Source organism: Nerophis ophidion, linkage group LG18 (genome assembly GCF_033978795.1).
Source record: "Nerophis ophidion isolate RoL-2023_Sa linkage group LG18, RoL_Noph_v1.0, whole genome shotgun sequence".
Lineage (NCBI taxonomy): Eukaryota > Metazoa > Chordata > Actinopteri > Syngnathiformes > Syngnathidae > Nerophis > Nerophis ophidion.
Genome location: NC_084628.1, coordinates 10,261,687 through 10,283,802, shown reverse-complemented (window position 1 = coordinate 10,283,802; position 22,116 = coordinate 10,261,687). Strand labels below are relative to the sequence as shown.

General features: G+C 39.4%; 1 protein-coding gene across 2 annotated transcripts in view; it reads left to right on the top strand.

Annotated features, from left to right (window-relative positions):
• Nucleotides 1-22,116, top strand: part of kcnj5 (potassium inwardly rectifying channel subfamily J member 5) — an 83,964-nt gene that overhangs the window by 52,040 nt on the left and 9,808 nt on the right. For both annotated transcript variants that reach the window (XM_061878738.1, XM_061878737.1), the window contains exon 3: nucleotides 12,809-13,682. In XM_061878738.1, the coding sequence (XP_061734722.1) occupies nucleotides 12,809-13,682 (874 nt within the window). The remainder of the gene's footprint in view (nucleotides 1-12,808; nucleotides 13,683-22,116) is intronic.

Below are 22,116 nucleotides of genomic sequence, written 5' to 3'. Positions count from 1 at the left end.
GATTTATACCCAAATTTGTGGTATTATCCAAAACTAACATAAAGTATCAAACAACAGAAGATTACACTACGTTCCAAAGTATTAGGCAAATTGGATTTAATAGTAAAAAAAATATCTATATTTTTTTGATAAATAGTCCCCCAGGTGAGCACAATCAAAGGAAAACGGTTCAAAAGTGATGTTCCACATTATTAAGCAGGTCACAGGTTTCAAGCAATTTTCAAGCTGAAAAACATAAGATAGTACACTACATTGCTCAGGGTATGAAAACATTGGATACCGTATTTCCTTGAATTTCCGCCGGGTATATATTATCTGCATGCCTCGTTTTACCGCCGGGTCAAACTCGTTTCGCAAAATAATTAGCGCATGCTTAGAATTAGCGCATGCTTAGAATTACTGCCGGGTCAAACTTGTTTAGCAAAATAATTAGTGCATGCCTCGGTTTACTGCCGGGTCAAACTCCTTTCGCTGAATAATTAGCATATCCCTCGTTTTACCTCCGGGTCAAACTCGTCACGTCACGTGTGTAACACGGGTGGGAAATAAGCCATATTTCCTCTCATGGCATCCCCTCATATTACCTGCGCCATTTCCACGTTTAATCTCGCGAGCATAACACAGGCGCTCACGTGAGCCGCTGCAGACTATCGCGCTCTATATAATCCAGCGTTCCAAGATGGCTGCCAGGTGCGGTGGATAAGCCTGCGAACATCTGAAGCCGGTATGTTTTAAAGTTGTCGTTTGTCTGCATATCGTAAAAACAACCGTCCAACATTTTACAACTAATTGTAAACTTATAGGTGCCGACCATCAGGACCGAGTTGCGATGAGAGAGTCTGGCGATGTTAAGATATTAAGCCGAGTTGGTAAGTGAATTTGTTTGCTAATAGTAACTACTAGCCGTACCCATGTATTTTCTATGGGTGGTTAGCATCAGGTTTTAATCCCATTTCTTCCAATGTTTCTGATCCGATTGAATTCATATTTATGTCGAGTCTTTATTTTGGGTACGGTGACTGAGTGTTGTGGCGTTTTAAGGCCATCTGCATTTTTTATGCTACATAATAACATTGTTTTAATTAAATGTGCTTTTCATGATGGTATCCTTACAACACACTCAAATTTATAAGCGCAGGCCTAAATTTACCACATGCCTTTGGTAAGCGCCGAAGTGAGAAGAGGTTTTAAAGTAAATACCGCCCCGGCGCTAATTCAAGGATATATGGTATGTCCAAAAAACATATGCGTGATCATCGAACTGTAAAGAAATATGTTGCTAATTCAGAGCACAGGTGCAGATAAAGGCAAAATAAAAAATAAGTCTCTGCCAGACAACTTCATTGGATTAAGAGAGAAGCTGCTAAAAGGCCATTGCAAAGCAGCAAAGAGGTACTAAGGTCCTCAAGAAGTTTGCAACTGTGCTTAAAACTAATCATCGTCCACCCGTAAACAATGCTCACAAGCAGTGGGCTCAGGAATACATGAAGACTAATTTTCAAACCGTTTGATTACCGATGAGTGCAGTGCAACCCTAGATGGCCCAACTGGCTGGAGCAGCGGATGGTTGGTGAATGGCCACAACGTCCCAATAAAGCTGAAATCGCAACAAGGGGGTGGGGGTAGGACTGGGCGATATATCGATACACTCGATATATCGCAGGTTTATCTCTGTGTGATATACAAAATGACTATATCGTGATATTTGAGTATATGTTCTCACGCAGTTGCTTTTAGCTGCGGGCATTAACACTGCATGCGTTTCCCGCTCTCTTGTCTCTCCTTCTCACAGAGACGTAAACCAAGCGCACCTTCTTACATACGTCACATACTGTCACGTGTGCAAAGTCACACACTCCCGTGGATCAGAGAGGTAGCAAAATGGTAACATTAGCTGTGATGCTAACAGTGAGGTGTGGGTGGTAATACTAGAGAGAGAAGGTGCGAATCTGGTAACAAAAGGAGGAAGACTTATTTCCCAAGAAAAACAGCACGGGGTCCATCGTCTGGCGATGGTTTGGCTTCAAGCGAGAATATGTTCAACATTTATGTGGCAAAAGTGTTGCTACTAAAAGTAGCAGCACTACTAATATAGCATCATTTGAAAAGTCACCCGCTAGAGCAGGGGCGCTCACACTTTTTCTGCAGGCGAGCTACTTTTCAATTGACCAAGTCGAGGAGATCTACCTCATTCCTATTTATAATTTATATTTATTTATTTATGAAAGAGACATTTTTGTTAACAAGTTAATGGTGTTTAATGATAATACAAGCATGTTTAACACACATAGATTCCTTTCTTTCATGAAGACAAGAATATAAGTTGGTGTATTTGATTCTGATGACTTGCATTGATTGGAATTAGACAGTGGTGCTGATAACGTCCGCATTCTCAAATGAAGGAAAAAAAAAGTCTTCCTTTCTGTCCAATACCACATGAAAGTGGTTGGATTTGGCATCTCATTTGTCCAATTTGCATACTCGTTTTTAAACACTTTGTTATGAGAGTAGCATATGTGTGTGGCCCTTTAATGTCTGGCAGCAGGTGAGTGACGTCAGTGACTGTGCGGGTGGGCAAGCAAGTGAGAAAGCGGTCGCTGAGGGCGGGGGAGAAATACATTGGCATCAAACTCCGTAGCTTGCTAGCTTGTGCACGCTAGCTTTCTGAGACTCTTATTTTGTTAGCACAGGCAGGATGAAACAGGTCTTTTATGGTGAAGACAAGAACTGTGCAGTCGGTCTTTAGAGTTTTGAAAGTAGGTACGGAGTCTCTAGAAATAAAATGTGTTTCTCTGCGTCCGCCCTGTTAGTGATTTTTTTCTTAAATATGAGCTCGCAGCAGCCAGCGTCATCTCACAAGATCCTCGGGTGCCGAGAATGTCAAACAACTGACGAAAGTGAAGTCTTGGTATGATTGATGATTGCTCATTTTTATGTCTATTTTTGAATGCCTGGCTTGAGATCGACTGACACAACACCCTCCGATATCGACCAGTCGATCGCGATTAACGTAATGGGCACCCCTGCGCTAGAGAATGAGGAGTGCTTGAAACTCTGCACACCAACAAAATGCCCAAGCAAACATTTCTAGATCAACAACGTATGAAAAAAAAAGTCATCATAACATCCGCAGGACCCTATTTTGCATCTCATTTATATTTGACAGTTTTTGAAATATCTTGTGACATCATGCACAAAAGTGCCCTTTATTTGTTTTTAACTATTGTAGTGGTGTTCTGTACAAAAAGTGCACTTAAATTTAGTGTTGTTTTGATATGTCATCTTGGTGACATCATTCACAAAAGTGCACTTACAGCTTGTTTTAAAATGTCTGACAATCTTGCACTTTCTGTTTTCAAATGACTAGGGGTGTAACAGTACGTGTATTTGCATTGAACCGTTTCGGTACGGGTGTTTTGGTTCGGTTCGCGGACATATTAAGTAGCGCACCGCACGCTGTGTAAACAATGCACACCGAGGCACCATGTGGACCCCGACTTAAACAAGTTGAAAAACTTATTCGGGTGTTACCATTTAGTGGTCAATTGTACGGAATATGTACTGTACTGTGCAATCTACTAATAAATGTTTCAATCAATCAAAAAAACAACAACACACGGCATGCTAGCAACAACTGGGCTATGATAGACTGACCACACCTCCTCTTTTCACAGGATATGTCCTCTTTGCGGCGCTGTCCAGGTGGAGTTTCTTAAATGCCTCGAATGTCCGGCATTTTAAGTTAAGGTTGCGTGTATTTTCAATGTACGTTCAGGGTTAAGAAAGGGTTTAAAACAAAATAAAAAGTAGTGCGCGCAGCAACATTCGTGAGGGAGGGGTAGAGACAGAGAGAGCGAGAGAGTTATGATAAATGTGCATGTGCGCCATGCTCTGCTTTTTACCCATAGATTTATCAGATTTTATTTTTTTATCATCTATATAGCAGGGGTGTCAAAAGTGTGCCCCGCAGGCCATTTGCGGCCAACAGCTAGTGTTTTAAAGTACCACGGCACATTCTAAAAATACTATTAAAATAAACAAAAACATAAACAAAAGTAAAATAAAAAAGCTTAAAGGCTAAATGTAATTAAGAAAAAGTTGCAACGTTGACTAATAAAACAAAGTTGTTGTCTTTCAAACTGTCATTGCTCAAAACATAATCCATCCATCCATCCATTTTCTACCGCTTATTCCCTTTTGGGGTCGCGGGGGGCGCTGGCGCCTATCTCAGCTACAATCGGGCGGAAGGCGGGGTACACCCTGGACAAGTCGCCACCTCATCGCAGGGCCAACACAGATAGACGGACAACATTCACACTCACATTCACACACTAGGGCCAATTTTAGTGTTGCCAATCAACCTATCCCCAGGTGCATGTCTTTGGAAGTGGGAGGAAGCCGGAGTACCCGGAGGGAAGCCACGCATTCACGGGGAGAACATGCAAACTCCACACAGAAAGATCCCGAGGCTGGATTTGAACCCAGGACTGCAATCAAAATCAATGTTATTATAAATTATAGACCTATCCACGTTTCCGATTACTTCACATCAAATATTCCACTAACAAAAATATTTTTGGTGGAATATTTAGCAAATTTGTTAAATAAATAATCAAAAAATGTATATTTTGTTGTTTTCTTACTGTACCGAAAATGAACCGAACCGTGACCTCTGAACCGAGGTACGTACCGAACCAAAAAATGTTGTGTACCGTTACACCCCTACAACATGAATGTTTGTGACACTGCTTGATAACTGTTTAATAAATACACTTTTAGTAAATTGACTTAGTTTTGATTTCCCTGTCTACGTGAAAGTTGGAAAAACATTTGCATATTTTAATGCAGTATGAAGAAGAATGTTTTAATGTAGACACATAGAATCATCATACCGCTGTGATTATATGCATCAAGTGTTCATTCAAGGCTAAGGCAAAATATCGAGATATATATTGTCAGAGGTGGGTAGTAACGTGCTACATTTACTCCGTTACATTTACTTGAGTAACTTTTGGGATAAATTGTACTTCGAGTAGTTTTTATGCAACATACTTTTACTTGAGTATATTTATAGAGAAGAAACGCTACTTTTACTCCGTTCCATTTATCTACATTCAGCTCGCTACTTTTTTTTTATCGATCTATTAATGTTTGTTTTGGTTAATGACAGAGCTTCAAAGTAGAATCTACGCATGCCTGCGTTTCACCAATCACATGCAGTCACTGGTGACGTTGGACCAATCAAACAGAGCCAGGCGGTCACATGACCCGAATTAAACAAGTTAAAAAAACTTATTGGGGTGTTACCATTTAGTGGTCAATTGTGCAGAATATGTGCTGTACTGTGCAATCTACTGATAAAAGTTTCAATCAATCAATCAAAAGTGTAAAGTAAAAAAGTCACTTTTTATTTCAACCGTACTTCCCGTCAAAAGCCTAAAGACTGATCGCACAGTTCCTGTCTTCACAATAAAAGTGCCGCTCCATCGCGCCTGCGTTAACAAAATAAGAGTCTCCGAAAGCCCAGCGCAAACAAGCTAGCAAGCCACGGAATTTGCTGCCAATGTATTTCTTGTAAAGTGTATAAAAACGAATATGGAAGCTGGACAAATAAGATGCCAAAAACCAACGACTTTCATGTGGTATTAGAAAGAAAAGAGGAACTTTTTTTCTCCTCCATTTGAAAACGTGAACGTCTGATTCCAATCATTGCAAGTCATCAGAATCAGGTAATACACCAACTTATATTCTCGTCTTCATGAAAGATAGGAATCTATATGTTAAACATGCATGTATATTCATTAAAACACCTTCAACATGTGAACAAAAAAGGCAAAATAAATAAATATAAATTATATACTGTATATATAAATGTATGTATATACATATATATATATATATATATATATATATATATGATATGTGTGTGTATAAATGACTTGTGTGTGTATGTATGATATGTGTGTGTATGTATGATATGTGTGTGTATAAATGATATGTTTGTGTATGTATATGTATATATGTGGTTGATCACCTCGACTTGGTCATTTATTAAGTAATTGATAAACGTTGAAAATCTTATTGGGGTTTTACCATTTAGTGGTTAATTGTACGGAATATGTACTGTACTGTGCAATCTACTAATACATGTTTTAATCAATCAATCAATCAATCAATCAATCAAATCAATGAATGCCTACTGAGGCTATGGTGCTGTTAAGTTATTGTGGCTCAACGAGCCATTTTGTTTATTTTATTTTAATGTACTATTATTTAATATATAATATTGTTTTAGTTGCTTAAGAGATATTCCTGGCTCTGAATTTGCTCATTGCTATTTTTATGTTTTTGTGCATTATTTGTGGCTGTAATCATTAAACGAACAGGTTACTCATCAGTTACTCAGTACTTGAGTAGTTTTTTCACAACATACTTTTTACTTTTACTCAAGTAAATATTTGGGTGACTACTCCTTACTTTTACTTGAGTAATACATCTCTAAAGTAACTGTACTCTTACTTGAGTACAATTTCTGGCTACTCTACCCACCTCTGTATATTGTGTATCGTGACATGGCTTAAAAATAGAGATATTAAAAAAAAAAAAAAGGCCTTATCGCCCAGCCCAAGGTGGGGGTTTTGGGCTGGAATCATGGTGAGAGAGCTGGTAGGTCCCTTTAGGGTCTCTGAGGGTGTGAAAATGACATCTGCAAAGTATGGAGAGTTTCTCACTGACCACTTTCTTCCATGGTACCAAAAGAAGAACCGTACCTTCCGCCAAAAAAAATAATCTTCATGAATGACAATGCCCCTTCTCATGCTGCAAAGAACACCCCTTATGCTGTGGGTATAAGAGGAGAGAAATTGATGATGTGGTTACCATCTTCTCCTGACCTCAGCCCTATTGAGAACCTCTGGAGCATAATCAAGCAAAAGATCAATGAGGGTGGGAGAAAGTTCATGTTCAAGCCGTAGCTCTGGGACGCTATTCTAACATCCTGATAAGAAATTAAAGCTGAAACTGTCCAAGAGCTCACAAGTTCAATGGATGCAAGGCTTATGAATGTGATATCAAGCAAGGGGTCCTATAGTAACATGTAACTCAGCCTGTTTAATTAAGTTATTTCAATCAAAAATATTTTAATCTATATGGTCTTATTATACAAACCCCGTTTCCATATGAGTTAGGAAATTGTGCTAGATGTAAATATAAACGGAATACCATGATTTGCAAATCCTTTTCAACCCATATTCAGTTGAATATGCTACAAAGACAACATATTTGATGTTCAAACTGATAAACTTTTTTTTTTTTTTTTCAAATAATCATTTACTTTAGAATTTGATGCCAGCAACACGTGACAAAGAAGTTGGGAAAGGTGGCAATAAATACTGATAAAGTTGAGGAATGCTCATCAAACACTTATTTGGAACATCCCACAGGTGTGCAGGCTAATTGGGAACAGGTGGGTGCCATGATTGGATATAAAAACAGCTTCCCAAAAAATGCTCAGTCTTTCACAAGAAAGAATGGGGCGAGGTACACCCCTTTGTCCACAATGCGTGAGCAAATAGTCAAACAGTTTAAGAACAACCATTCTCAAAGTGCAATTGCAAGAAATTTAGGGATTTAAACATCTACGGTCCATAATATCATCAAAAGGTTCAGAGAATCTGCAGAAATCACTCCATGTAAGCAGCATGGCAGGAAACCAACATTGAATGACCGGTACCTTCGATCCCTCAGACGGCACTGTATCAAAAACCGACATCAATCTCTAAAGGATATCACCACATGGGCTCAGGAACACTTCAGAAAACCACTGTCACTAAATGCAGTGTAAGTGCAAGTTAAAGCTCTTCTATGCAAAGCGAAAGCCATTCATCAACAACATCCAGAAACGCCGCCGGCTTCTCTGGGCTCGAGATCATCTAAGATGGACTGATGCAAAGTGGAAAAATGTTGTGTGGTCTGAAGAATCCACATTTCAAATTGTTTTTGGAAATATTCGACATTGTGTCATCCCGACCAAAGGGAAGCGAACCATCCAGACTGTTATCGACGCAAAGTTCAAAAGCCAGCATCTGTGATGGTATGGGTGTGTATTACTGCCCAAGGCATGGGTAACTTACACATCTGTGAAGACACCATTAATGCTGAAAGGTACATACAGGTTTTGGAACAACATATGCTGCCATCTAAGCGCCGGCTTTTTCATGGACGCCCCTGCTTATTTCAGCAAGACAATGCCAAGCCACATTCAGCACGTGTTACAACAGCGTGGCTTCGTAAAAAAAGAGTGCGGGTACTTTCCTGGCCCGCCTGCAGTCCAGACCTGTCTCCCATCGAAAAAATGTTGGCGCATTATGAAGCGTAAAATACGACAGCGGAGACCCCGGACTGTTGAACGACTGAAGCTCTACATAAAACAAGAATGGGAAAGAATTCCACTTTCAAAGCTTCAACAATTAGTTTCCTCAGTTCCCAAACGTTTATTGAGTGTTGTTAAAATAAAAGGTGATGTAACACAGTGGTGAACATGCCCTTTCCCAGCTACTTTGGCACTTGTTGCAGCCATGAAATTCAAAGTTAATTATTATTTGCAAAAAAAAAAAAAAAATTATGAGTTTGAACATCAAATATGTTGTCTTTGTAGCATATTCAACTGAATGTAGTTTGAAAAGGATTTGCAAATAATTGTATTCCATTTATATTTACATCTAACACAATTTCCCAACTCATATGGAAACGGGGTTTGTACTACAACTTCAACATGTGACCATTTTGAGTTCTTTACAGCCTATGAAATGTACCGAAACTCTGTTGTGCTTAATAATTTGGAACAGCGGACTTTGAGTTAAAAATACTGTTATCATTTCCAGATTTGTTCAATGAAATTTGAATTAAAATAACGGCTGATGACTTGAAAATTATACTGACTAACATTTGCATTAACCATTTATGAAAATTTGAGTAAAATGTACTTTGCATAATAATTTGGAACACAGTGTAAGTGATTATTACATTTTAGCAGAAGTGTAGACAGGACATGTTAAAAGACAAAATAAGCAGATACTAACAGTAAATGAACAAGTGTATTAATTAATGATTTCCTAACACTTGTCCTTAATAATGTTGACAAAATAACAGAATGATAAATTACACAGTGTTAGACTAATTAGGAGCCTTTGTTAGTTTACTTACCAATAAAAGACAAGTTGTCTAGTATGTTCACTATTTTATTTAAGGACTTAACTGCAATAAGAAACATGTGCTTAATGTACACTAAGATTTTTTCTTTAAATAATGCCAAAAATGCATTTTTTTTGTGTGGTTGAGAGAGTGGCCGTGCCAGCAACCTGACGGTTCCTGGTTCGATCCCCACCTTCTACCAACTTTGTCTTCTTTCACCCTTGCTCCTGATGGGTCGTGGTTGGGGCCTTGCATAGCAGCTACCACCATCAGTGTGTGAATGGGTGAATGTGGACATAGTGTCACTGCGCTTTGATTACCTTGAAGGTAGAAAAGCGCTATACTCTACAACTTCTCTCTGGGCCGGGGGGTAGTAGGGTAGTAGGATAGTAGGATAGTAGGATAGTAGGATGGATGGATGGATGGATGGATGGATGGATAGATAGATAGATAGTACTTTATTGATTCCTTCAGGAGAGTTCCTTCAGGAAAATTAAAATTCCAGCAGCAGTGTACACAGTTGATATCAATTTAAAAAATAAAAAAAATAAAAAACAGGAGATGCAAAACAATAACAGTGCAATACTTTTTCATAACATGGTGACTACCGCCTAGTTTCTCTTGTTATATTCTTATTTTACTGTTATATTTTTATTCCCATTGTTGCTTTTTATTTTTATTCTTATTGTAATATTTTCTATTTTGTTTCCATTTATACCCCCATTATTTACTTTTTGAATTGATCTCAACTCTGTACACTGCTGCTTGAATTTTAATTTTCCTGAAGGAATCAATAAAGTACTATCTATCCATCTATCTATCAAGTATAACCCATTTATTTAGAAAAGTACCGAAAAGTATATAAATAATTTTAGTACCGGTACCAACATATTGGTATCCTTACAACACTAATTTTTACTATAACTGTGCTGCTCATTTAGCTGTTACAAAAATTTTAATGACAAATAAAATTGCAAAAAAGATAAAAAGCTAAAAAAAACAACAACCTTGTTTAAGAATAAAAATATATAACAAACAAAACACAAAATCTAATTTCCACAAAAAGAAAAGCCTCTTGTGATGTTTAAAAAGCTGCACACTGGTAAACTTGACAATGTTTGCACTCTAATAGACTCAATGTGTAAAATTCTATATTTGATAAATTCTTAAAATTTTGGCTATTTGATTGTATGTTTAATCTTATGATACCTTCACATTGTACCTGCCTGTGTCTCTCTCTCTGTGTGTGTGTGTGTGTGTGTGTGTGTGTGTGTGTGTGTGTGTGTGTGTGTGTGTGTGTGTGTGTGTGTGTGTTCTGGCAATGTTTACTTAATGGGGACATCGCTCTATTTACACAGTCACCTTTAGGGGACCTCTGACGGTATGGGGACAAAAAAACAGCTCCCCTAAAGGGAAACCTTTTTAAATGATAGTCAGATCCATTCTGAAGATGCCTAAGTGTTAAAATTAGTTTGTATTTTATTTCTGTGGTTTAAGGTAAAACAAGATAATCCTTTATTGCATTGGTTTTCAAATGGGGGTACGCGTACCCCTGGGGGTATTTTAAGGTATGCCAAGGGGTACGTGAGATTTTTTTTAAATATTCTAAAAATAGCAACAATGCAAAAATCCTTTATAAATATTTTTATTGAGTAATACTTCAACATAATATGAATTAAAGTTCATAAACTGTGAAAAAAAAAATGCAACAATGCAATATTCAGTGTTGACAGATTGATTTTTTTTGTGGACATGTTCCATAAATATTGATGTTAAGGATTTCTTTTTTTGTGAAGAAATGTTTGGAATTAAGTTGATGAATCCAGATGGATCTCTATTACAATCCCCAAAGAGGGCAATTTAAGTTGATGATTACTTCTATGTGTAGAAATCTTTATTTATAATTAAATCACTTGTTTATTTTTGAACAAGTTTTTTAGTTATTTTTATATCTTTTTTTCCAAATAGTTCAAGAAAGACCACTACAAATGAGCAATACCGGTATTTTGCACTCTTTTACAATTTAATAAATCAGAAACAGATGACATAGTGCTGTATTTTACTTCTTTATCTCTTTTTTTCAAACAAAAATGCTTTGCTCTGATTAGGGGGTACTTGAATTAAAAAAATGTTCACAGGGGGTACATCACTGAAAAAAGGTTGAGAACCACTGCTTTATTGTTCCCACAACAAGGAAATTTGGGTAACTTTCTTTGCGTGTTTCACAATATTGGTAAAAGAGAAAATTCATTTTCTTGAAAAGTGAAACATTTGTTATCCTGGCATTAACAGTACTGTGATTCTGTATGGTGTCCATCCTTAGTTAAAACTAATATATTTTTCCAAAAAACAAAATCTGGTTTAGTGTTCCTGAGGATGACATCTTCATACAGCATGATTATAAAACATTATTACCTTAAATTATGATTCGCATTCAGAATTTTCCATCCTTCTATATGTGGCAGTTGGAGTTGGAGACAACTTCATGACTGCTAAATAGCAGTTTTCAGTAATGTCACAGATGATGCAGGATTTGCTTTAACATTTAAGTGGTGAAACTTCCTATAAGAGGACAGCTGTAGAGCTGTAGTTCTGAGGATCATGTCATATTCAATTTGAACTTAAAAAAAAAAAAAAAAAGGTCCTCAGTAGTCACGTACAAATTTGTGTGAATTATGCAAAACTATTTAAATGTGGTCCCCATTAACCATATTAACTCTGTTTCCCCAGGGTCCCCAGTAAGAATGATCAGCACATTACTTCATCAATCCAGAGATTTAAAGACGTGTATGAGCTAGCTGGGCAGAAAAACACTTTTGAAGACGTCACACAACTATTTTCGACAAATATAATTGTCCTGGTACTCTATACCAGAAGTCAAATCAGTATACATGTTTTTTTGACTTTCTGGGAATTTGTTGGTATTGATTTACTTTACAAAAGCTAACCATGAATTGATTAACGGTTTTAAACAAGTTGAAAAACTTATCCGGGTGTTACCATTTAGTGGTCAATTGTACGGAATATGTACTGTACTATGCAATCTGCTAATAAAAGTTTCAATCAATCAATCAATCAACAGTTATCATGTATGACTGTTATGATTGATTGATTGATTGATAGATACACGCATCCTTTCATGACTCAGCTACCTGGTTTATGTCGGTGTTTGTCAAGATTGACCCCTTCCCCGCAGTTGGGTCATCATGTCAAAGAAAGAGCTAAGCTATTCTCCATAGATATTTTGTAGCCGTTACAGTTAGGTTCAACTAACTACATGTCAGTAATGCATGAGGGTAATTTCTGTAGGCGGTAGACTGAGGAATAAATTAGCATAACTTTAGCCGCTAGAAGAATAGATTAATCATATTAAACTGTAAATGTAATTGTCATGAATAGCCATGAGTGTACAAGTACACCGTATACTGATCACTATAATGACATAGCACAGACTTTGTAAGTGCTTCCTGCAGTGAATTCTGCTAGGAAATCACATAAAAAGCATTACCCCAGGACATGATTGTAGCTTCAGAAACAACGTTAATAGCAAGGGATCGCTTATGAGCATTTCCTGTTTTTCTGACATTGCCTCTCTTTGTCCGTCTTTTCCATATAGGTGAAGAAGCTTCCCAAACACTTACGGGATGCCCAGATCTCAACAGAGCGAACGCACTTGATATCCGACCCCGCCAAGAAGCCACGTCAGCGCTACGTGCAAAAGGACGGCAAGTGCAACGTCCACCATGGAAACGTACAAGAGACCTACCGATACCTCAGTGACTTGTTCACAACACTTGTCGACCTCCGCTGGCGTCTTAGTCTCTTTATTTTCACCCTGGTCTACGTTGTCAACTGGCTTTTCTTTGGCTTTCTGTGGTGGTTGATTGCACTCATCCGCGGGGATCTCCTGCATGCAGACGAAGAGGGCTGGACCCCCTGCGTGGAGAACATGAACAGTTTTGTCTCGGCCTTTCTTTTCTCCATCGAGACAGAGACTACAATTGGGTACGGTTATCGTGTCATCACGGAGAAATGCCCGGAAGGTATCGTTCTGCTTTTGGTGCAGGCCATACTGGGTTCCATTGTCAACGCCATGATGGTGGGCTGCATGTTCGTCAAGATCTCACAGCCTAAGAACCGCGCAGAGACCCTCATGTTCTCGCACAAAGCCGTCATATCGATGCGAGACAACAAGATGTGCCTGATGTTTCGAGTGGGGGACTTGAGAAATTCTCACATTGTGGAGGCCTCCATCCGAGCAAAGCTGATACGTTCGCAGCAGACGAAGGAGGGGGAATTTATCCCGCTCAACCAAACAGACATAAACATTGGCTTCGACACGGGGGACGACCGACTGTTCCTGGTGTCGCCACTCATCATTTCACATGAGATCAACGAGAAGAGCCCTTTCTGGGAAATGTCCATGGCACAAATGGAGAAGGAAGAGTTCGAGATCGTGGTGATCCTTGAGGGCATGGTGGAGGCTACAGGTATGAAATTGTGTAGATAGGGGTGTAACGGTACGTGTATTTGTATTTGTATTGAACAGTTTCAATACAGGGGTATTGGTTCGGTACTGAGATGTACCAAACGAGATTCTAAACTAAAGTCTTAACAAGCTGCTTTGCCTCAGGACCCAGCATTGTCCCACCCACATAACCATCTGATTGGTTACATATATAGCAGTAACAACCAATCAGCAGTGCGTATTCAGAGCGGTAATAGCTAATCAGCAGTGTGTATTCCGAGCGCGTGTGGTACCGTATTTTTCGGACTATAAGTCACAGTTTTTTTCATAGTTTGGCCAGGGTTGCGACTTAAACTCAGGAGCGACTTATGTGTGAAATTAACACATTACCGTAAAATATCAAATAATATTATTTAGCTCATTCACGTAAGAGACTAGACGTATAAGATTTCATCGGATTTTGCAATTAGGAGTGACAGATTGTTTGGTAAACATATAGCATGTTCTATATGTTATAGTTATTTGAATGACTCTTACCATAATATGTTACGTTAACATACCAGGCACCTTCTCAGTTCGTTATTCATGCGTCATATAACGTACACTTATTCAGCTTGTTGTTCACTATTCTATATTTTAAATTGCCTTTCATATGTCTATTCTTGGTGTTGGGTTTTATCAAATACATTTCCCCAAAAAATGTGATTTATACTCCAGTGCAACTTATATGTTTATTTCCTTCTTTGCTATGCATTTTCGGCAGGTGCGACTTATACTCTGAAAATACGGTAAATGCTTCAGCGCCGAGCAGATAGGTGTTTAGCAGGTGAGCATAAGGCAGCGTACTCTCCCCAAATGATAATAAACACCTTCCAGTCAACTACTACTAACATCACTACGGGCCCGTTGACCCTCTAGAAACTCGCAGTTCTGGCTTGAGGTGAAGGCAAATTAGTTTTTAGCGTAACGTTAGCTCATTTTGCGGAGTGTGTGTGTTTGTTTGTTTGTTTGTTTGTTTGTTTGTTTTACGAAGAAAAAATCTTTGAATGGCAGGGTCCCTTCTATCACATGTTGATAAAAATATAACATTTCCATAATACAAATCAACCACAGGCTTCCCAAATTCTGTGATAAATTCAGCATGATGAGTTGACTTGAAACGGTTTAATGTTGCACTTTTTATATGTAGAAGAAAAGTTTTTGTAATTTTATTTAATCTGAGCAACAATTTGAGGCAGTTTAATGTGGATTTACGTGGGCAGAATTATTATAGTGTTCCCAATGTTAAAAGGATAAAGCCATTGTTTACAAATTTGGTAAATAACCAAAATATGTGAATGTAGTTGTTTTCTTACTGGACCGAAAATAAACCGAACCGTGACCTCTAAACCGAGATACGTACCGAACCGAAATTTTTGTATACCGTTACACCCCTATGTGTAGATGATGAAAACACACTGGCGGGTGGAAGGTAGATAAAAAAGGTACCTATAGTACATTGCATGAAAAAGACTATTGACCTGAACATAAAAGATAGACAAAATGCAGTAAAACAATAATGTACAAATGGATATCGACAGATAGAAGACAATTGGTACTCTAGTGGGACATTAAATAAATGTAATTACATTTTTGTTTAAGTGAGGAGTCACAGTAGCTGACTCAGAGCTACCGATGTTTATTTATCCTACAGCTCTGCATTTAGAAATATGTGTCATTTAAAAGCCTGCATTACTACTGTTGCTATTTCAAGATTACATCTTTGATCTATTGTTTATTTCAAAAGGAGTTAAAGGTAGCGACCCACACTGCTGGTCTTTGTTTAGGGTAAATGCCAAGCTGTCCAAAACCGCTCAAGGCTGGTTACATTTAAAAAGGGAGATGACGTAAGTGTTTTCTGTAAAGTTCGCCAAAATTTCCAGACACAAGCGGACAATGCAAGGCAACATATCTTATTGAAAAATAATACAAATTACAAATTATGAGACCTCATGGAGTAACGCAGCCGAGTGTGAAGCGACTGGGGTGAGAATCAGCACCTCCATGGTTCTCGCCCGGAAAAGGATGGAGTGCCATCTCCGGATTGGGGAGGAGATCTTTCCCCAAGTGGAGGAGTTCAAGTACCTCGGAGTCTTGTTCACGAGTGAGGGAAGAGTGGATCGTGAGATTGACAGAAGGATCTGTGCGGCGTCTTTAGTAATGCGGTGAAGAATGAGCTGAGCCGGAAGGCAAAGCTCTCAATTTACCGGTCGATCTACGTTCCCATCCTCACCTATTGTCATGAGCTTTGGGTCATGACCGAAAGGACAAGATCACGGGCCGAAATCAGTTTCCTTCGCCGGGTGGCGGGGCTCTCCCTTAGAGATAGGGTGAGAAGCTCTGCTATCCGGGAGGAGCTCAAAGTAAAGCTGCTGCTTCTCCACATCGAGAGGAGCCAGATGAGGTGGTTCGGGCATCTTGTCAGGATGCCACCCGAACGCCTCCCCAGGGAGATGTTTAAGGAACGTCTGACAGGTAGGAGGTCACGGGCAAGACCCAGGACACGTTGGGAAAACTATGTCTCCCAGCTGGCCTGGGAACGCCTTGGGATCCCCCGGAGGAGCTGGACAAAGTGGCTGGGGAGAGGGAAGTCTGGTCTTCCCCGGTTAGGCTGCTGCCCCCGCGACCAGACCTCGGATAAGCGGAATAAAATGGATGGATGGAGTAACGCTTGTAATCCTGAACCACAGGATGACAATTTGTCAAAAAACGCACTACTACTGTGCTGTGTAATTATTTTTGATACACAACATGCTGGTGCTTTTAATATACTCCATAAGTGGGACTATTCAATGCGCTTTACACAAGACCCACTATAACGTTAGTGTGTTACGCCCAACCACTACCTATAGGGCAGACCTGGGCAAATTAAGGCCCGGGGGCCACATGCGGCCCGTTAAGATTTCCAATCTGGCCCGCCGGACATTTCCAAGTATTTTTTTTAGATCTTTAAGATGGAAAGTGTAGCTGCCGTTATGATGTGCAGTGATGTTTTCAAATTACCATAAGTCTTGAACTATACAACATATTTCAATGGTTGTAGTCTTCGCTTTTGCATGATATTTTAGTGACTCGTGTTGTCCTGATACCAATATGATTTTAATACTTTTTGATTGTTTTTTAAATAAAGGGGACCAGAAAAAATTGCATTATTGGCTTTATTTCAACAAAAAATCTTAGGGTGTGGCGGACTGGTCCTTTTCAGAGGCGGTATGGTATCCAATATGATTCATTAGTATCGCGGTACTATACTAATGCCCGTATCCCATGAACCCTGAGAACAACGGGCACCGGACCAACAACTTTAACATGTTCAATTTCAGATGGCGGTCTTGGTGGTTTGTAATGGACCGTGTTAAAATGCATTTCACCACAATTTTTTTAACAGCAGCCTCTGAACTTGCGGCGCAGAATCAGTGATAATACTATAATAACACCGCCATAATTGAGGCAGCGTAGCTCGGTTGGTAAAGTGGCCGTGCCAGCAAATTGAGGGTTCCAGGTTCAATTCCCGCTTCCGCCGTCCTAGTCACTGCTGTCGTGTCCTTGGGCTAGACACTTTATCCACCTGCTCCCAGTGCCACCCACGCTGGTTTGAATGGAACTTATATATCGGGTTTCATTATGTAAAGCGCTTTGAGTCACTAGAGAAAAGCGCGATATAAATATAACTCACTTCACGAATTTGCCAGTCACATTTTTCTCCAAGACCTTTACGACATAAACAAAAAAACTAGACGGAGATGGTGGTGGTAATCAAATAAGCACCAATGCTTTCCATAGGATTTGGAACGCCAGAAAATGTAACCTCCACGGAAAAGCACCGCTTTTTATCCTCCGGCAATCCACACCGCCATTCTATTGCTGCTCCTCCGAGAAGCGAACTAGCGTGGACTTTTACGAGATCTCGCAAATCCGAAGAAAGATCGTGTGGTAAAGTAAACACTAAAGTAAACACCGCGGAACATTTCGAGGTTTGCCGTCTGTGACGACAGGAACTTGACTCGTGAAAAAGATGACTTTTGCTTTACAAGAACGACATTTTTATTTTTTAGGAAAGCATCACAACAGTAAAATCCTCCCTGGCGAGTGTTGTAGACACACACAACTCCCACGAACTACGCCCCTGCTTCCTCGGCCCCCGTATTGGCTAGCATTTGACAAAGGGCCCCATATCTGCACATAGTTAAGTTGAAGTAGTAGAGTAGTAAAGAAGAACAATGAGGAATAGTTTCAACCTTATTAAAAATATTCTTCATCTCAGTATGTTAATAATAACTGACTTAACTAATTACATATTACAAAACTGTTGTATTACTCATTCATGGATGTCATTTTACTATAAAAAGGCCAGTAAATGAATGTATATATTTGTAAACGCTCTGAAGTGGGAAAGGGGTAGGATTAAATAAGATTTGCTTCTTCCTACTCTTTTTCGGACATAATGGGCAATTATTTTGATCCGGGGGGCCAAATTTAGAGAAAAAAAAAAGTGTCTGGGGGCCGGTATATCTATTTTTAGGAACACTAATACAAAACCTCACAATAAAGTCTGATTGAATGCTGAAAATGTTATGACAGACCGCCTTAAAAACGGAATGGAATGAATGAATTTTTTTCTATGAATAATAAAACCCTGAATATTGAGAACATACGAACGTCACACCCCCTCTCAATCGACATATTTTAAAATCAAGGCAAATGCAACATCCATCCATCCATTTTCTACCGCTTATTCCCTTTCGGGGTCGCAGGGGGCGCTGGCGCCTATCTCAGCTACAATCGGGCGGAAGGCGGGGTACACCCTGGACAAGTCGCTACCTCATCGCAGGGCCAACACAGATAGACGGACAACATTCACACTCACACACTAAGGCCAATTTTAGTGTTGCCAATCAACCTATCCCCAGGTGCATGTCTTTGGAAGTGGGAGGAAGCCGGAGTACCCGGAGGGAACCCACGCTTTCACAGGGAGAACATGCAAACTCCACACAGAAAGATCCCGAGCCTGGATTTGAACCCAGGACTGCAGGAACTTCGTATTGTGAGGCAGACGCACTAACCCCTCTGCCACCGTGAAGCCCGCCAAATGCAACAAACACAGCGAAATATGAACGCGAAGGGTAAAAAAAACCAACCCAAAACAACTACAATCTGACATATGTGATATATCACTAAGCTTTAGAACTTTCTTGTAAAAATCTCCTTCTGCATCTGTCCCTGACACCCACATTTCAGGCTCTGGAAACACTCTGTGGAAACGCTCCCCACCCACACTGCTTGGTGCCTCATCTGACCAGCTGTGATGTAGACTACCATAGTAACTAGTAGGGTTGTACAGTATACGGGTATTAGTATAGTACCGCGATACTAATGAATCATATTCGGTACCATACCGTCTCTGAAAAGTACCGGTCCTCCACACCCTAATATTTTTTGTTAAAATAGAGCCAATAATGCAATTTTTTTCCGGTCCCTTTTATTTAGAAAAGTATCGAAAAGTACCGAAAAGTATCAAAATAATATTGACATTAGGACAACACTTGTCACTAAAATATCATGCAAAAGTGCGGATTGCAACCATTGAAATATTGTTGTATAGTTCAAGACTTATGGTAATTAGAAAACATCACTGCACATCATAACGAAAGCTACACTTTCCATCGTAAAGATCTAAAAAAATATATTTGGGAATGTCCGGCGGGCCAGATTGAAAAGCTTAACGAGTCGCATGTGGCCCCCGGGCCTTCATTTGCCCAGGTTTGATCTAAACAGAAATGATGTGAAATTGTGCGGTGTATTATCCTGTAAGTGTGTTCATGTTCGAAATAAACTAAAAGAAAGAAAGAAAGAAAGAAAGTACCAACTGCTCGGCATCTGCCTCCAGAATCAGCATTTAGGTCAACTAGGTGAAATTAAATCTGAAAACCTTTGACTAGTTTACTTCATGTCCATCCCAAACATTTGCATGTTTAAAAGTGTAAAACATGATCCGCCTTAAAGACGGTCTATTCCATTTTGAGAGTAAACCGGATTATTCATTTCGTGTTTGTGTACGACTACCTGTCCAACACAAGCAGATTTGAGCTAAATAGGACAGTCGTCGTTGCAACGACCGACAAAAACGGAAGCCCTGCATAAAATAGCGCAGGGATGCGTAGCAGCACGGACATGGCAGTGGAAACGGACACATTGACATGAATAAAAACGGAAAAAGTCCGCCTGCCGTGGCGGCGACATTCCGCAGTTCTTTTGCATCCTGTGGAAACCACGGGTTACACGCAGGCACTGTGGTTGACGCACATAGTAGGTGGAGGACTCTTCTGCCTTAAGGGGAGATTTTTATGATACGTTTAAAAAAAAAAAATGTTTTCCACCATTGTTGGGACACAGTTCACGGCAGTTTAGAGAAACTCCCTGAACAGCTATCCAAAAAAGGCAATGTGTGAACGCCCCTTCTTAAGCAAAGTCTTGGCAGAGGCACGGATTGGATTTACAAATAAATTACCAATAAGTCACTGACTTACACGCCAATCATTTTTTTAAAAAGTTGATATCACGAGTACAAGCATGCTAGCATTGGCTTTCAAATGATTTTAAGCACAGCCCATCAGTGTCTTAATATTTTCCCCCATGATGCATTTCCAATCCAATCCACTTTATTTATATAGCACATTTAAACAACAATAACGTTTCCAAAGTGCTGCACAGCCATGTTAAAAACAATATTATGCTCCACCAATGACTGAATAAAACAAAAAAGGAATAAAAATAAAACTAATAAAAACAATATAAAAACAAATATGATTAAAAACTATTTTAAAGGGTAAAATTTCCTTTAAAGCGGCTGTGTTTTCATCTTTGAAAAGCGTATGAAAGACTAATTCTCTAACTAGTGTACACATCCTAATGATGTAATTAAAATAGCTTATTGCGAGCTGTTAATTGACTGCTCTAATGGGCTTTCAGTCTTATATGGCTAAAGCCGATTTGTTGATATGCTTAAGATCTGCCTAATTAAGAAGCATTCATGTAATATACATGTTATTCCTTTGAAGATGCTCTCAACATGCTACTAATATAAATCATTGGATAGAGCAGTGTTTTTAAACCACTGTGCCGCGCCATAGTGTGCCGTGAGATACAGTCTGCTGTGCCGTAATAGATTATGTAATTTCACCTAATTGGGTTAAAACATATTTTTTGCAAACCAGTAATTATAAACCTCAAATGTGCTGTTGTTGACTGTCGCTAATGTCTACAGCTCGGCGGAGTAACCATGTTTTTGTCTTCCATATCAGTAGGTGGCAGCAGTTAGCTAATTGCTTTGTAGATGTCAGGACCATGGTTTGTCATGATCACAATATGCAGACGACAGAAGGAGGCAGTGTGCAGGTAAAAAGGTATCTAACGCTTAAACCAAAAATAAACAAAAGGCAAGTGCCGCTAAGAAAAGGCATTGAAGCTAAACGAAGCTAAAACAGAACTGGCTGCAGAGTAAACAATGCTGGAAGACAGTAAAGACTTACAGGCTGTGGAGCAGCAGACGGCGTCCACAAAGTACATCCGTGCATGATAAGACAATCAACAACAAACTACAGGCGCAAGACAAGAACTAAAAAACACTACACACAGGAAAACACCAAAAAACTCCAAATAAGTCACGGCGTGATGTGACAGGTCGTGACAGTGCACCTACTTTGAGAGAAGAGCTATAGTGATGCATGCTTGGAGGATATGGTTTGAATTCATATCCAACAATTGCAAGAAGGTTTTTTTACTGTCGATATCGGCTGCTGAGTTTCATTTTTCAATATTTTTTGCTGGTGGTGTGCCTCGAGATTTTTTCAATGAAAAAACCTGTGCTTTGGCTCAGAAAAGGTTGAAAACCAGAGGGATAGAGTTTGGGTCAGTAAGTGGGAGACGCTGGCTGATGGAGGGTCTACACTCCTCTGCAAACATGGACAAAGCACAGCGCTCCCTGATGCGATCAGGCATGGCTTTACATGCATCTGAACATTTCTGCTCGAGATCCCATTTGGGGAAAAAAAAGAAATATATATATATATATATACATATAAAAAAAAATGAAAGTACCAGTCGCCATCATGCTCCCTGATCACACTGCTGGATACTTGACTCGGGCAATAAATCACACCCCTTGCCTCAGCACCACAAACGACTGTAGCGTTCGGGGGTTATGTCGTCACTGCCCTTGACTGCTGGGCTAGCAGCCAATCCGACCATTTCTTATCCAATCTCCCTTGCATTCTCCCCCTATGACTCTTAAACTGGAGAAATGCATAACGAGTTACTATCATAATTTGTTAATGGTCTATGAATACTACTTGCAGCAGTGCAGTCTTCACCTACTACTTTAAGCGAAGCACTAAGACCATGTCTCCTTAAATAGCAGC